This window comes from Chiloscyllium plagiosum, chromosome 15, assembly GCF_004010195.1.
Source record: "Chiloscyllium plagiosum isolate BGI_BamShark_2017 chromosome 15, ASM401019v2, whole genome shotgun sequence".
NCBI classification, from domain to species: domain Eukaryota; kingdom Metazoa; phylum Chordata; class Chondrichthyes; order Orectolobiformes; family Hemiscylliidae; genus Chiloscyllium; species Chiloscyllium plagiosum.
The window spans coordinates 6,058,795-6,074,955 of record NC_057724.1 but is presented as its reverse complement, the minus strand read 5'-3'; the positions used below and the strand labels follow the sequence as shown (position 1 = coordinate 6,074,955).

Here is a 16,161-nt window from a genome sequence, read left to right as displayed (position 1 = left end):
TACCAAATGTTGATGTTCAGAGAGATCGGGATGTGCTCAGACAAGGAGAACAGAATGTCAGCAGGCAGCTGCAGCAAGCAATTAGGAAAATAAATGGCAAAGTGTCTGTTATAGAGGGAGGGATTGAAGTTAGGAGTAAAGAAGTCTTTCTAAAATTGGACAGGTTTTGGTAAGGTCACAGCTGCAGCACTGTGTGTAGGCCTGGCCTCTGTATTTAAGGAATGAAATCATTGCATCAGTAAAGTTTCATTATATTGGACCCTGAGATGTGGGGCTTGTATTGTGCTGAGAGACTGAGTAAGCCTGGCCAAATCCTCTGGAGTTCAGATGAAAAGAAGATATTTCATTAAGACATATAACATTCTGAAGCATTTGACAGGATAATTGCTGAGAGATTGTTTCCATTGGTGAGAGATTCTAAAATCAGTCTTCGCATAAGGTGACCAATCATTCTGGATTGAGAGGAGGAGAAATTACTTCATCAAAGGATTCTGGTTTGGTAGAGTCCTGTATACCTGGTGGATTATGTATATTCCATTATTCCAGACACTAATTCCTGTCATTACAGTGGGTGAAACTCAGTGTCAGAATGATGTCAGGTCCAGCTGCTCAGAACAGGAGAAGTGATTGGGAAGAAATCACAACAGCAAATCAGATACTGCAGAGGGAAAAGATGAGGGACTGAGTTACATCCACACAATGCAAATCTTATGATGAGGAATTACTGATCTAAACAATGGATTAATGTTACTGCAGCAGGTTTTGAGAGGACTTGTAGCTCAGGCTGAGGTTCTGAATGTAGGTTTGCTCGCTGAGCTGGAAGGTTCATTTTCAGACGTTTCGTCACCATGCTAGGTAACATCATCAGTGAGCATCCGGACAAAGCACTGCTGGTGATTCCTGCTTTCTATTTATATGTTTGGATTTCCTTAGGCTGGTAATTCATTTCCTGGAATCATCTTGGAAATGACTGCCAGACTACTCAGAGCCCACAAACCCACCAACACACTAAAACAGCAGCTAATGAACAGCTATACAGACAACAAGCAAAACTAATGTAATTTACAAAATACCATGCAAGCACTGTAACAAACACTGCATTGGACAAACAGGCAGAAAACGAGCCACCTGGATACATGAACATCAACTAGCCACAAAAAGACATGAACCACTCTCACTATTATCCTTACATCCAGAAAAGGAAAGGACACCACTTCAATTGGGACAATGCATCCATCCTAGGACAAGCCAAACAGAGACACACACGCAAATTCCTAGAGGCATGGCATTCCATGTTGACAATAGTTTCTTCTAACCAAAATCTCACTCTTATTGCGATGTTTGCAAACTTTTGTTCATCTTAAATTAACAAGACTGATGGTAATCTGACCAAGTGAAACTGATGAACAAAATAATTATCCCACCACATATTCTGAACTGGAATACAATGTTACCTGCTGAGGTGAAATGTATGATATGTCATTGGTTTGCAAACCAAGTGTCAGTTTCTCTAGCATGAGCTTTGCTGTTCAAACAACACTGTACCTTCATGAGCAGGGAGTAACCACTCACAGCACAATGTCTCCTGCTCCTTGGATGCTGATTGACCTGCTGTACCTTTCCAGTGCCACACTTTTCAACTCTGACTCTCCAGCATATGCAGTCCTCACTTCCTCCCTGAATACATGACTAGCCCATCATCTTGAAGCCAGTGCCAAAGATTTATGTGTTAGGAGTTACTGTCATGCTCACACAATCTGACCTTATGAGGGATAAGTATGAAATAGATAGTGGTTCCTTGGTTAGCACTAATGCCAGTATTTTCCAGTGTTTCAGCCTGCTGCCTGCAGAGAAATGCCTCATCTGCCCTGAGAGGTTCAGATGACCCCCAAAGCAACAGAACTGGGGAGAAGGCAGGAGAGTAGGTTTAAGAGGTAATTCAGCCAAGATTGAAAGACAGAGTAGGCTTGATGGGCTGAATGGCCTAATTCTGCTCCTCTCTCTTATTCTCAGACAGAATTGATATCTTAGTGGATGTACAAAGCGATGGGAAACTGTACCTGTGCAATGAAAAGCTTCTGTTATTTTAAATGAAGTGTCCTTCAGATGAACTATAGTCCTTTGCTTGGCAAAGGGACTTCCCAGTGCAGTGAAGAATGAGGATGATGCTCAGAACAAAGGAGAAATAAGTTCAGGAATCACAAACTATTAAAATATAATTACCCGGCAGCAAATAAGCATTCATTGTGTGTGATTCACATTGGACAGTGCACAGTGATCGGTATGATCTGACAGAATGTAACAGTCCCTGTTCTGTACCCAGCTGCTCAGTGTCCCTGGTGTGAGAGAGACAGTGAAGCAGCAGGAGCAGTCACTCTGCATTGAGGTGCTGACAGCGGGAGAACTTCACTGATAAACCCTCCTTCAAGGAAGCAGCACAGGTAAGGAGCAAGGATCAAACAACAAACTGGGGGAGTTAGTGAAATGACGAGGGAGGTTCATATTGAACAAGTTTAACCTAACTTACAGCTCAGTTTTGACAGCTGTTCCAAGTGCCTTCCCTTCTTTCAATCTTCACTGTACTTCACGTTCTGGATGGGTTCAAGGCATTAATTGCTCAATGTGATTAGTTAGCTTTAATAGGTGTGATTTAAAATGATACTTGTACAGGCAAAACTAACTGCAGGAAAGGTGTTTGGATGAAATGTTGAGAGCCATGTGTGTACTGGAACAGGGTTTACCACTGAACGAGAGGTAGGGGATACTGAATACTCTCTGCAGAGGGTGATCTGTGCCTTCAGTTCAGAGACAGCAGTATATGAGGATAGAATAGAGGCAGTTACACTGTCCAGGCTCCTTGGCTCCAGGTGGCTGCTTCCTCCTTTCTTTCCCAACCTTTTCTATCTTCTTTATTTCTCATTTTCATTTTCTTTATCCTCTCGCGGGAGGGTGTGACATTGCGGGGGGCAATGGTCCCTCATTCAAAATCCCTGAGTGAGCGATCCAACATCAGGAATGCAGTGGTGTCACATAGTAATACCCCATCCCTGTGGCTGACCCCTGTTACCCCGAGCACTGCTGGAGCACTAAAAAGAGATTTCCTAACCTAAGGACGCTTACCTGTAGGCACTGGTTGGTTGGCACTGCCATTATGTTTCCTTCATTGTCGAGCCAAAACCTTACTCTCTGCATGCTCTATCCAGTGAGTGAAACCTGCTTGAACAGTCCTTTTATTTCTTAAATACAGAGACTTAGACTCAGCAAAACATGCTCACACTATCAATGATTAAAAACAGAGTTAAATAGAAGCGAAGGAAGGAACATACAGAGACAAAACAGTGAACCAAGAAAGTAACAAATAAGTCACTATATATAAATTTTAGAATGCCAAGGACTATCAAAAAGAAAAAGAAGGCAAGTATTTTCTTCTGGGATTCATTAGTGAGCTACACCCTCAATGAATTACAACTGGTTAAACACCACAGGCAACTTTTCTTTAGATCAATAAATGATCCCAAGAGGAGATCCCTTGCTATCAGCGTGTAGGATCTTTACCAAGTAAATACATTCAGCTTTTCTGAGGATAAGAAAAAGCATCATATCACAATATATGAAGATCAAAGCAATGTAGTTATCTGCAATATTTCCCTAAAACAGGCAGTCTCTGCTGATCACAGTCTGATGGGTGAGGTACAGGGACCCCAATACAACCACCTCGTCAATGAACTTGTCTGTTAACATAATCACAGCCAATCACAGAGCTCCCCCACCTCTCAGGTCTCATATCCAGCCGTCAATGAATCACCAACTGCAGATTCAATAACATACATCCATACACATCAATTCTTGTTGACAATAGTTTCTTCTAACCAAAATCTCACTCTTATTGCGATGTTTGCAAACTTTTGTTCATCTTAAATTAACAAGACTGATGGTAATCTGACCAAGTGAAACTGATGAACAAAATAATTATCCCACCACATATTCTGAACTGGAATACAATGTTACCTGCTGAGGTGAAATGTATGATATGTCATTGGTTTGCAAACCAAGTGTCAGTTTCTCTAGCATGAGCTTTGCTGTTCAAACAACACTGTACCTTCATGAGCAGGGAGTAACCACTCACAGCACAATGTCTCCTGCTCCTTGGATGCTGATTGACCTGCTGTACCTTTCCAGTGCCACACTTTTCAACTCTGACTCTCCAGAATCTGCAGTCCTCACTTCCTCCCTGAATACATGACTAGCCCATCATCTTGAAGCCAGTGCCAAAGATTTATGTGTTAGGAGTTACTGTCATGCTCACACAATCTGACCTTATGGGGGATAAGTATGAAATAGATGGTGGTTCCTTGGTCAGCACTAATGCCAGTATTTTCCAGTGTTTCAGCCTGCTGCCTGCAGAGAAAAGCCTCATCTGTCCTGAGAAGTTCAGATGACCCCCAAAGCAACAGAACTGGGGAGAAGGCAGGAGAGTAGGTTTTAGAGGTAATTCAGCCAAGATTGAAAGACAGAGCAGGCTCGATGGGCTGAATGGCCTAATTCTGCTCCTCTCTCTTATTCTCAGACAGAATTGGTATCTTAGTGGATGTACAAAGCGATGGGAAACTGTACCTGTGCAATGAAAAGCTTCTGTTATTTTAAATGAAGTGTCCTTCAGAATAAACTATAGTCCTTTGCTTGGCAAAGGGACTTCCCAGTGCAGTGAAGAATGAGCATGATGCTCAGAACAAAGGAGAAATAAGCTTAGAAATCACAAACTATAAAAATATAATTACCCGGCAGCAAATAAGCATTCATTGTGTGTGATTCACATTGGACAGTGCACAGTGATCGGTATGATCTGACAGAATGTAACAGTCCCTGTTCTGTACCCAGCTGCTCAGTGTCCCTGGTGTGAGAGAGACAGTGAAACAGCAGGAGCAGTCACTCTGCATTGAGGTGCTGACAGCGGGAGAACTTCACTGATAAACCCTCCTTCAAGGAAGAAGCACAGGTAAGGATCAAGGATCAAACAACAAACTGGGGGAGTTAGTGAAATGACGAGGGAGGTTCATATTGAACAAGTTTAACCTAACTTACAGCTCAGTTTTGACGGCTGTTGCAAGCGCCTTCCCTTCTTTCAATCTTCACTGTACTTCACATTCTGGATGGGTTCAAGGCATTAATTGCTCAATGTGATTAGTTAGCTTTAATAGGTGTGATTTAAAATGATACTTGTACAGGCAAAACCAACTGCAGGAAAGGTGTTTGGATGAAATGTTGTGAGCCGTGTGTGTACTGGAACAGGGATTACCACTGAACGAGAGGTAGGGGATACTGAATACTCTCTGCAGAGGGTGATCTGTGCCTTCACTTCAGAGACAGCAGTGTATGAGTATAGAATAGAGGCAGTTACACTGTCCAGGTTCCTTGGCTGCAGGTGGCCGCTTCCTCCTTTCTTTCCCAACCTTTTCTATCTTCTTTATTTCTCATTTTCATTTTCTTCATCCTCTCGCGGGAGGGTGTGACATTGCGGGGGGCAATGGTCCCTCATTGAAAATCCCTGAGTGAGCGATCCAACATCAGGAAGGCAGTGGTGTCACATAGTAATACCCCATCCCTGTTGCTGACCCCTGTTACCCCGAGCACCCTGAGTTGGGCAATGAATCACCAACTCCAGACTAGCCCTGTTCCATTCTGAGGAAGTGTCACTGGAGCTGAAACATTCACTCTAATTTCGCTCGACAGTTGATGTCAGACCCACTGAGCTTTTTCAGCAATTTGTTTTTGTTCCAAACTTATTTATTTTGTGAGCACAGTAAGAATCATTGACACTGTGTGGGACTGGAGTCATAGGTCCAGCAGATCCAAGGATGAAGGATCATTCGAAGAGACAGCAATAAGGGATAGCTAGCCCAGACAGGTTGTCTCCCACACACAAGACATCGAGGGTTATTTACAATTCATTCACAAGATGTACCTCACTGGCCAACCAGTATTTATTGCTATCCCTAAATGCCCAAAGTCAACCACATTGCAGTACTACATGTTGGCCAGACTGGATAACAACCTTCCCAACCATCCTCCATCTCCCTTTCCCTCCATGCATCCTCCCTTCCATTCCTCCTAGTCACCCTTCCTTCCATCTACCAACCAGATTAATTTCTTCCATCAACCCACCAGGTCGTACCCACGTTCTGAATTCATCTATCATTCATGTTCGTCGGGTGGTTGACTAAGGAACCGCGCTCTGCAAGTCAGTGCTTCAAAATAAACCTGTTGGACTATAAACTGTTGTGTGATTTTTAATTTTGTACACCCCAGTCCAGCACGGGCTCTTCCAAATCAAAAATTTCCAGACGATTACAGCACAACTTGATAGGGTTTGGCTCTGTCGATCTGCTTCACTCATCAAACTCTTAAGTTTTACATTCAGAATTCAGCAGGAGGCCATGTGTAAATGCAACTGGGATTGCGGCTCACTGCAGGAAATGTCGAATTGTGTTTTTGAGAAGGAAGTGAGTTGTGTTCAAGTGACAGGATGTGGAAACTGTACTCAGCAGAAAGTTAACATTGAGAAACTGCTTCCAAATCTTTGGCAGTATGGACAAATCACCTTGTTTCTCCTTATCTGCAGGGTTTAAAGCAAATACATGAAATTAATTTAAACTTTTTAAAATATTTCGGCACGAATGTTCATATCTCGTTAGCTTAAAACATACTTTGAGTGGTTTGAAATGTCATTATGAATGTTTTTAAAAATCATTCAGGATGTGCCCAGCCCTAGTTGTCCTTGAGAATGTGGTGGTGAGCAGCCTCCTTGAACCATGTTCAAACATGCTCAAAGAGATAAATCCCAGAGGGGAGGTGAGACTGATAGTCCTTGACATCAAGGCTGCATTTGGCTAAACCTTCCAAACCCCCACCCATGACTATCGAGAGGGATACGGATAGCAGATTCATGGGAACACCACCCCTGCAAATTTCCCTCCAAGTCACACTCCATCCTGACTTGGAAATATATTACTATTCCAACACAGCTAATCCTGCTGATTCATCTTGTCACAATGAATTCTCACTCCTTACCAGAGGTTTACTTGGCAGAATTACAGAAAAGGAGGCAAAACTTTGTGATGGCGATCAGGAGTCACTTGAAAATTATGGTCCTGTCAATGGATGAGTCCTTGACTGTGAAAAAGCTCCTGTACAGCAGTAGAACTTCCAGAACAGGAGCCCAAGAAAGAAATGAAATAAGACATGTCGATTAGTGTGTGCCGGATTTTGCTGGCGTGAGACATTTCTCAATATGCCCCACTAGTTACACTTGCTCGTATATGTTTAGCTTTTGAATATTTTTCATCCTCAGTGTTGCTGAAATCAGTTGTTAATACCAGCTGCAACCCAACCTTAGTGAATACAGGACTGAGTAATCCTTAACCTGTCAGATTTAAAGATGGAGATTAAATGAAGATGAATGAAGACTTGTGGTTATATTAATTGAGACCAAGTCAGTTCCAGAAAGAAGAAAGTAGTAGATCGAGTTAATTGGAGCTATGTACAGTTATCGAATAATATCCACTGCTATCAGTTCCAGGTCCGAGGAAAGACCAAACAATCTACTCTCCGGCAGCTCTATACACTTTTTGTAATATAGGGTCATAGAGGTGTACATCACGGACCAACCCATACATGCTGACTAGATATCCTAAATTAGTTGAGTCCAATTTGCCACATTTGGACCATATCCCTTTGAACCCTTCCTTTTCATGTACCCATCCAGATGCCTTTTAAATGTTGTAATTGTACCAATCTCCATCACTTACTCTGGCAGCTCTTTCCAATCATGGATCACTCCGTAGGTCCCTTTTAAACCTCCCCTCTCACTTGAAGCTCTGCCCACTAGTTTTGGACTCCCCTACCTTGTCATGCCCCTCATGATTTTGTAAACTCTATTAGGTCACCGTTTAGTCTTTGACACTCCAGGGAAAATAGTCCAAGCCAATTCAATCTCTCATTATAGCTCAAAGCCTCCATCTCTGTCAGCATCCTTGTAAACCTTTTCTGAACACTTGCACATTTCACAAATGGAGATCAAAACTATTCATTGTTTTCTGTCCCAACTTTTGGAAGTTTAACATAGTCTCTCAATTTTTCATTTATACCCCAATGTTCCAAAAGCAGATTATCTGGGCATTTTCATGTTGCTTTTGGGAGTTTGCGGAGTAAACTTGCTTTAGAGCAGGGATTACATTTCAAATACCTTTAGTTGAAAAGCACTTTTAGTTATCTAATGGTAAATATAAACTCAAATCTTCTCTTACAAATGTATTCTAAAATGTCTCTTGAAAATGCAAATGTACGACATTGACCATCTCTGGTAACTACAGCCAGCATTAGTAAGTTTGCAGATGGTACCAAAATTAGAGGTGTAGTGGACAGTGAAGAAGGTGACCTCAGAGTACATTGGGATCTTGATCAGATGTGCCAAGGAGTGGCAGGTGGAGTTTAATTTAGACGAATATGAGATGTTGCATTTTGGAAAAGCAAATCAGGGCAGGGCTTATACACTTATTGATAAGGCCCTGGGGAGTGTTGCTGCACAAAAAGACTTTGGTGAGCAGGTTCATAGCTCTTTGAAAGGGGAGTTGCAGGTAAATAGGATAGCAAAGAAGGCGTTTGGTATGCTTGCCTTTATTGGTAAGTGAATTGAATATAGGAGTTGGGAGGTCATGTTGCAGCTGAACAGGACATTGGTAGGCCATTATTGGAATACTGCATTCACTTCTCATCTCCGTACTATAGGAAGGATGATGTGAAAGTTGAAAGCATTCAGAATAGATTTACAAGGATGTTGCTAGGGTTGGAGGGTTTGCGCTATACGGAAAGGCTGAATAGACTTGGGCTATTTTCCCACAAACATCAGAGGCTGAAGGGTGAACTTACCCAGGTTTATAAAATCATGAGGGGAATGGATAGGGTAAATAGATAAGGAATTTTCCCCAGGTGGGCAAGTCCAGAACTAGAGGGCATAGGTTGAAGATGAGAGGGGCAACATTTAAAAGGGACCTAAGTGACAATTTTTTCACACAGAGGGTGGTGCATGGAATTGAATGAGCTGCCAGAGGAAGTGGTGAAAGCTGTACAATTACAACATTTAAAAGGCATGTGAATGGGGATATGAATAGGAAGGGTTTAGAGGTACATGAGTGAAAACGTCATGGCAAATGGGGCTATATTAATGTAGGATGTCTGGTTGGCATGGATGAATAGGACTGAAGGGTCTGTTTCTGTGCTGTACAACTCGATGACTCTGTGATAATATTCTGGGGTCTTCCCCAACTGGACATTGACTTGATCCCAAGTCAAGAAGACAGATTTAACTGAAAAGGAGCCAGCAACTCAATCATGTGACCCAGAAATCCAGCTGATAAATATCAGCTAGCGTACTGTAGACAAGTTCCCAGCTCTTGCTTGAAGTAGTGCCTGGGGATAGTGGAACCCTACCAAACAACACAAAAACAGAAAGTGCTGAAGAAACACAAGGAGATCTGGCAGCATCTGCAGAGAGAAAAGCAGAGTTAATGTTTTGTGTCCAATGATCCATCGCTCAAATTGCCATGTTTAATTTCTGAGTTCAGGTACTAAAGGTGGAATTGAATAGAGCCTTGCGAATCAGAGACAGTGTGAAACTTACTGTGCCAAAGCTGACCCCATTCCCAGTCCCTTGTATCCACAAGTTCAACATCAGTCATTGATCAAAGACTCTCTTAATCTGTTTAAAATTGCCACTAATTCACCTTTTAATTATATCTCAAGATAACCCCATCCTTGAGGAACACATTCCCTCAAATCATCAATTATCCAATATCAGATACAAATGCAGGACCAAGGCAAGCATTACTGGCAGGGCAGGGATACATGTAAAATACAATACAATTGCGTTTGCAATAGATATGTGAAATGTAAATATTAATGGTTAAGTGTATAAAATTGGCACTAACTTGTACTCTCCTTGGTCACAAATTTTAACTGGAAGCTTTTTCTCCATAATTCTCATTTTGCTGTAGTCTCATACTTTCGATAATCTGGGTGGGTGGGGGAGCCCAGCCATTAGAACATAGCCCTACAGCCCATCAGGTCTGCACCATGATGCCATTCTAAACTAACCCTGTCTGCCTGCTCATGGCCCATATCCCTCTCTTCTCTGCCTGTTTATATGTCTGCCTACACGCTTCTTAAACATTGTTATTGTATCTGGATCTACCACCTCCCCAGGCTGCATTGTCAGAATACTGTCCATTTTTAGATTAATTATTTTGCCTTTGCCATTTTGAATTTAGCAAAAGATTTTCCCTTGCTTTGCTTTTAATTTTCAGTCTACCTCAGGTAATTTATTCTCCATTATGAAGACCTTTCCTGATTTTCAGGAATAATTAGATTTGTGGCCAGTTCATATCTAAATGGAGCAACATCATGAAAACCATGGATGAAATGAAGCATAAAATGCCATGTTCATGAGGCTAAAACTGGAATGGGGCAAATCATGAGGAACTTTGTAGCAATTTGCCACGCAGTGTCTGCACATCACCACCAGATACCAGCCAATTTACACATTAATCAAAGGGAGGGTCATTCAGACAACATTATTTGTACAGTAAAGCCTGCACTCACAATATTTTTCTATTTTCCACTCAGCCTGTCTAACAGGAGAAAACCGAACACAACCAAAGACAAAGAAGTGACATCGTGGGAGGAGCTACGACCCTCTGGCCCCTCCCCCCGGTGAGGAGGGTTCTCTGGAATCACTGGGCAGTCAGACGGGGAAAGTAGTGAGAGACACAGAAGGAGGATGGGAGGAGCCAGCTCCAGGTTGGTCAAAAAACTCCTCGTATTCTGTCATAGGCTCAAAGGTACATAGAAACAGGAAAAGGCCATTCAGCCCACGGAGCCTCCTCTCCCAGTAAATTAGATCATTGTTGGTCTGCACGATCTCCATGTGATTGTTCTGCAGAACTCAGTTGACATCTGTCATGAATATGCTCCAGGATTGAGCTTCCACATCTCTCTGGGACAGCAAATTATAAAAACCTAACACCATCTAAGTGAAGGCATTCCTCCTCACTTTAAATGGCCTCCCTCTTAACTGGAGACTATGTTCGAGGTTTTAGACTCAAAAGCCATCTTATATATATAAATATCTGTCATGATTGGTCTGATTTTTTAAATCAGATACAATGCGGTCAACCCTCTGTGAACTATAGTTTCTTCAATTGCTCCTCATAAGACAATCCTACCATCACAAAATTAATGTGATGAAGTTCCATTGCACTCCTTCTCCGAAAGTATATCCCTCCTTTAAAGAGGATTAAAACTAGACACAATATGTTAACTGTGATCTCAACAAGGATTTATAGAAGTGCATCTTTCTGCCCGGTCTCAAATCCCTGTGCAGTTCCATTTTAACGTCTGTCATTGGGAAAATGTTGACTCTGAGCAGCCATGCAAAGACAGCCATGTTTTCCAAAAGGGAAATCCTGCCTGAAACATTTTATTAGAATTCTTTCAGGAGACATCCAGCCAGATAGATAAACAGGAAGTAGAGTATTTGAATTTTCAAAAAGATGTTCAATAAGGGATTGCCCATAAGCCCACTTATTAAGATAAGAACCCATGGCACTGGTGGTGTACGCAGAGGATTGGCTAGCAAATAGAGAATATAGAAAGATAGGATAATAAGGGAATTTTCACTGTAACTAGTGGAATACCACAGGAATCAATGCTGGGACCATAATTATTTACAATATAAACTAATGACTTTGGATGAAGTAAATGAATATACTATAATGAAGTGTGTAGGTGACACAAAAATAGAATGGGGGCAAGCAGCGAAGGTTATGAAAAGAATCCACCAAAGGATTTAGACAGGTTATGTGAGCAGGCAAAACATTTGGTAGGCGGACTATAATGTGGAAAATGTAAGATGATACACTTTAGAAGAAGAAAGTACAGAAGAGCTGAATACTGTCTAAATGGGGCAAGACTGCAGAATTTTGCAGAACAGAAGGAATTTGCATCCTTGTACAGGAACCACAGGAAACTAACACACAAGTTCAGTGGGTAACAGGGCAGGCAAGCTTTTATTTCAAAAGAAACGGTGTATAAAATATGGAGGCCTTGCTGAAATGATACAAGGCACGAGTCAGATCATAGCTGTAATACTGTGAAATGTTTTATTCCCTTTGCCTGAGGGAAGAGGTACTGACATTGAACGCAGCTCAGAAAAGGTTCACCAAGTCGATTATGGGAATGGGGTGATTTTTCTGAGAGTAGGTTGTGCCTGTACTCATTACAGTTTGGGAGAATGTAGGGAGACTTTACTGAAACATAGGATTCTTAAGGGGCTGACGGGATAGATGAAGAGAAGTTATTTCCTCTTGTGGGAGAACCTAGGACCAGGAAGGATTAAGGGGATTTCAGATTATTTGGAAACGATGGGAAAGGATTTGTGGATTTCTAAATCAGCCGTGATTTCATTGAAAAGCAGAGCAGACTCAATGGGCTGAATGGCCTACTCTGCTCCATATCCTCTGCTGTTATTGTCCATCATACTCTAACCCATTCACTGAGCCTGTCCAAGACCTGTTGAGGCCTCCTTGCATCCTCTTCATAACTTATTTCTGTTTGGTATCTTCAGCAACTTTGGAAATCTGACAATTTGTCTCCACATCCAAATCATTTATGTATCTTGTGAACAGCAGTGGATCAAGTTCTGATCCTTACCAAATCCCACTGGTAAACAGTCTGACTTTTGACAATACTCTATTTATTCCTAATTTCTGCTTTCTCACTGTTAACCAAGTCTCAACCATACTTGTATGTTTTACCCATGTGGGGCCTTATCAAAAGGTAACTGAAAATCCAAATACACTATACGCACTGATTCACCTGGATCAATGCTAAAAGTAATCACCTCGAAGAAACACCAATAAGTTGGTCAATAAGCCTTCCCCTTCACAAGCCTATGTTGACTCTGTGCACTTCTATCATTCTTTTCCAAATAGCCACTTATTACATCTTCTGTAGATTTTAACAACAAGTGATGTCAAGGTAACAGCTCTGTAGTTCTCCCTTTTCCTCCCTTTGTGAATAGTAGTGTAACATTGCTCTTCTCAGTCCATAGGAATGCTTTCAGAATCTACAGAAGTTTGAAATGTAATCACCAATACATTGAATATCCCTCTGGGCACCAGCTTTAGCGCTCTGGGGTGAAGCTCATCTGGTCCAGGAAACTTATCAACCTTCAATCAAGTTAACTTTTCCAGCATTAACTGTTTACGAATGCTTATTTCTTATAGTCCTTCAGTTCCACAATCTCTTGGTCACTTTGTATTTCTGGGAGATTTTCTGTATCTTCTGCAAATGCCGACACAGTAACAACTTAGTTTCTCTGCCTTGTTCTATATTGTAAATTCTCCAATGTCCAACTGCAATATGCCTATCTTTGTCCTTGCTAGCTTCTTCTTCATACTGGGAGAATGTCGGGAGACTTTACTGTCTACATCTAAATTTCTTGCTTGTTTACATTCATGTGTTCCCTTTTTAAATCTTTTCTTGGTCCTTCTTCACTCGGTTCTAAATTCCTCCCAGTTATCAGGTTTACAACTTTTTCTGGCATCCTTATAAGCTAATTGCTTGGATTAACTAGGGGAGGCATCCAAGTTAATGGCCTAGTGGTATTTTTGCTTGATTGTTGATCCAGATAAGGTTCTGAGTACCCGAGTTTGAATCCCGCCAAGGCTGATGGTGGAATTTAAATACAATAAATATCTGGATCTAACAATCTAATGATAATGATGAATCCATTATTGGAAACACTCATCTGGTTCAATAATGTCCTTTAGCAAAGGTAATTTCCCTACTTACCTGGAATGGCTTACTTGTGACTCCAGACTCAGAACAATATGGTGATTCTTAACTGTGGGATGGACAATGAATGCAGCATAGCCCTCATCCTGCAAATGAATAAAGGGAAAAAAATGCAATCTCTAACTTATTTTGTTAACCATGATTGATTTACTCTTCCCTTTGGATTGTTTGTGCCTCAGAATAATGGATGTCAGTGTACATCATATAATGTTCCTTTAAAATACTAGCCCCTGCCTATCATCAACTTTCTTAGGGATTTTCCCATTTCACCACAACTAGGGGCCCTCATAACTTCCTAATTTTGTTTCTTCAGATTTGAGACCTGAGTTTCAGAATGAGATACATTGCATTCAAATCAGATGCAAAATTCTCTCATAATAGGGTCACTATTTCCCAAAGACTCCTTTTTGACAAGATTATGAATTAGCCCTTCCACATTATGCGACACTATTCCAAAATAGCCTGATTCCGAGTTGGTTCCTCAATGTACTGCTTCTACAAACTCTAGGAATACATCCTCATTAGCATCAGTGCTGTTTGGATGCACCCAGTCCATGCGTAAATCACAGTTACCATGTTACAAGAGTCTATAGTTTCATGATGTATACATGCCCAACAGTTTGGTAATCCGTGTTGATAAGCAGGAGTCTAACTTTGGTCACTGAAATATATCAGGGAGGGGGAGATTTACCTGTCTTTCTGGTGGCAGTCACATCCTATAGGTTAAGTATTTAAAATTTGGCCAGTGGTCAGGAACAGGAGGGTGTGACTAAAAATGAGGCAGGTAGTCTCTGGAATATTACCAAAATTATATGTGAATGTGCATAAATTAAAGAAAATTAGGAAAGCAAACCGTTAGCTAAAGAAATGGTGCGAGTAAGAGGGTTTCCATTTGGCGAGGTCCTGGCATCAGTATTTGGACAGGAAGGAATGTTACCATTGGATCAGCCACCATCTGAACTGATCTGGGACAAGAATCCTAGAGGAAAGGATTAACTGTTGGTCACAAGTACTTTAAACTAATTATAGAGTCATAGTGTCAGAGAGCTAAACAGCATGGAAACTGACGCTTTGATCCAACTCATCCATGCCAACCAGATGTCCTAGGTTAATCTAGTCCCATCTCCAAGCATTTGGCCCAGTTCCCTCTAAACTCTTCCTATTCATATACCCATCCAGATGTCTTTAAATGCTGTATTTGTACCAGCCTCACCACCTTCTCTGGCAGTAGCTCATTCTGTACATGCACCACCCTGAGTGTGAAAAGGTTGCCCCTTAGAGGTCTGTTTTGAATCTTTCCCCTCACCTTAAACCTAGGCCCTCTATTATTGGACTCTACTTTGTTGGGGGAAAAGATTTTGGCTATTCGCCCTTTCCATGCCCCTTTTGATTTTATAAATCTCTGTAAGGTCATCTCTCAGCCCCAAACTCTCCAAGGAAAATGGCCCCAGTCTATTCAGCCTCTTCCCATAGCTCAGACACTCCAATCTTGGCAACATCCTTGTATGTCTTTTCTGAACCCTTTCAAGTTTCACAGCAATTCTCCTATAGCAGGGAGACCAGAATTGAACACAGTATTCCAAAAGTGCCTGACCAATGTCCTGTACAGCCGCGATATGACCTCCCAACACCTATAATCAATGCACTGACTAATTAAGGCAAGTGTATCAGATGCCTTCTTTACCACCCTTTCCATCTGTGATTCCTCTTTCAAGGAACTGTGAACTTACAGCCAAGGTCTCTTTGCTCTGCAACACTCCTCAGGGCCTTAACATTAAGTGTATAAGTCCTGCCCTGATTTGCCTTTCCAAAATGCAGCACCTCACGTTGATCTAAATTAAACTACATCTGCCACTCTAAGCGATTGGGAGAGTTTAGGAAAGGTTCTTAAAGTTTCCAGAACAAGTAATAGGACAGAGAGTATGGAAAGGGTCTGGAATCTAACTTCAGACAGATAGGTGGGCAGTCAATGCAGGTCTGTGTGCAAAATACAAAACAAATTAAATGAGGATGTAGAACAGATTGTAATTGGTGGGTATGATATTATAGCTGAAAATGTGTTGCTGGAAAAGCGCAGGTCAGGCAGCATCCAGGGAACAGGAGAATCGACGTTTCGGGCATAAGCCCTTCTTCAGGAATGAGGAAAGTTTGTCCAGCAGGCTAAGATAAAAGGTAGGGAGGAGGGACTTGGGGGAGGGGCGTCGGAAATGTGATAAGTGGAAAGAGGTCAAGGTGAGGGTGATAGGTCAGACT

General features: G+C 41.7%; 1 protein-coding gene across 1 annotated transcript in view; it reads left to right on the top strand.

The window, feature by feature from the left end:
- LOC122557071 (interferon-inducible GTPase 5-like) overlaps positions 1-16,161 on the top strand; it is a 29,684-nt gene that overhangs the window by 5,676 nt on the left and 7,847 nt on the right. Inside the window, exons 2-3 of the mRNA XM_043704348.1 lie at positions 2,324-2,441; positions 10,690-10,851. Coding sequence (XP_043560283.1) covers positions 10,832-10,851 — 20 coding nt within the window. The 5' untranslated portion in view covers positions 2,324-2,441; positions 10,690-10,831. The remainder of the gene's footprint in view (positions 1-2,323; positions 2,442-10,689; positions 10,852-16,161) is intronic.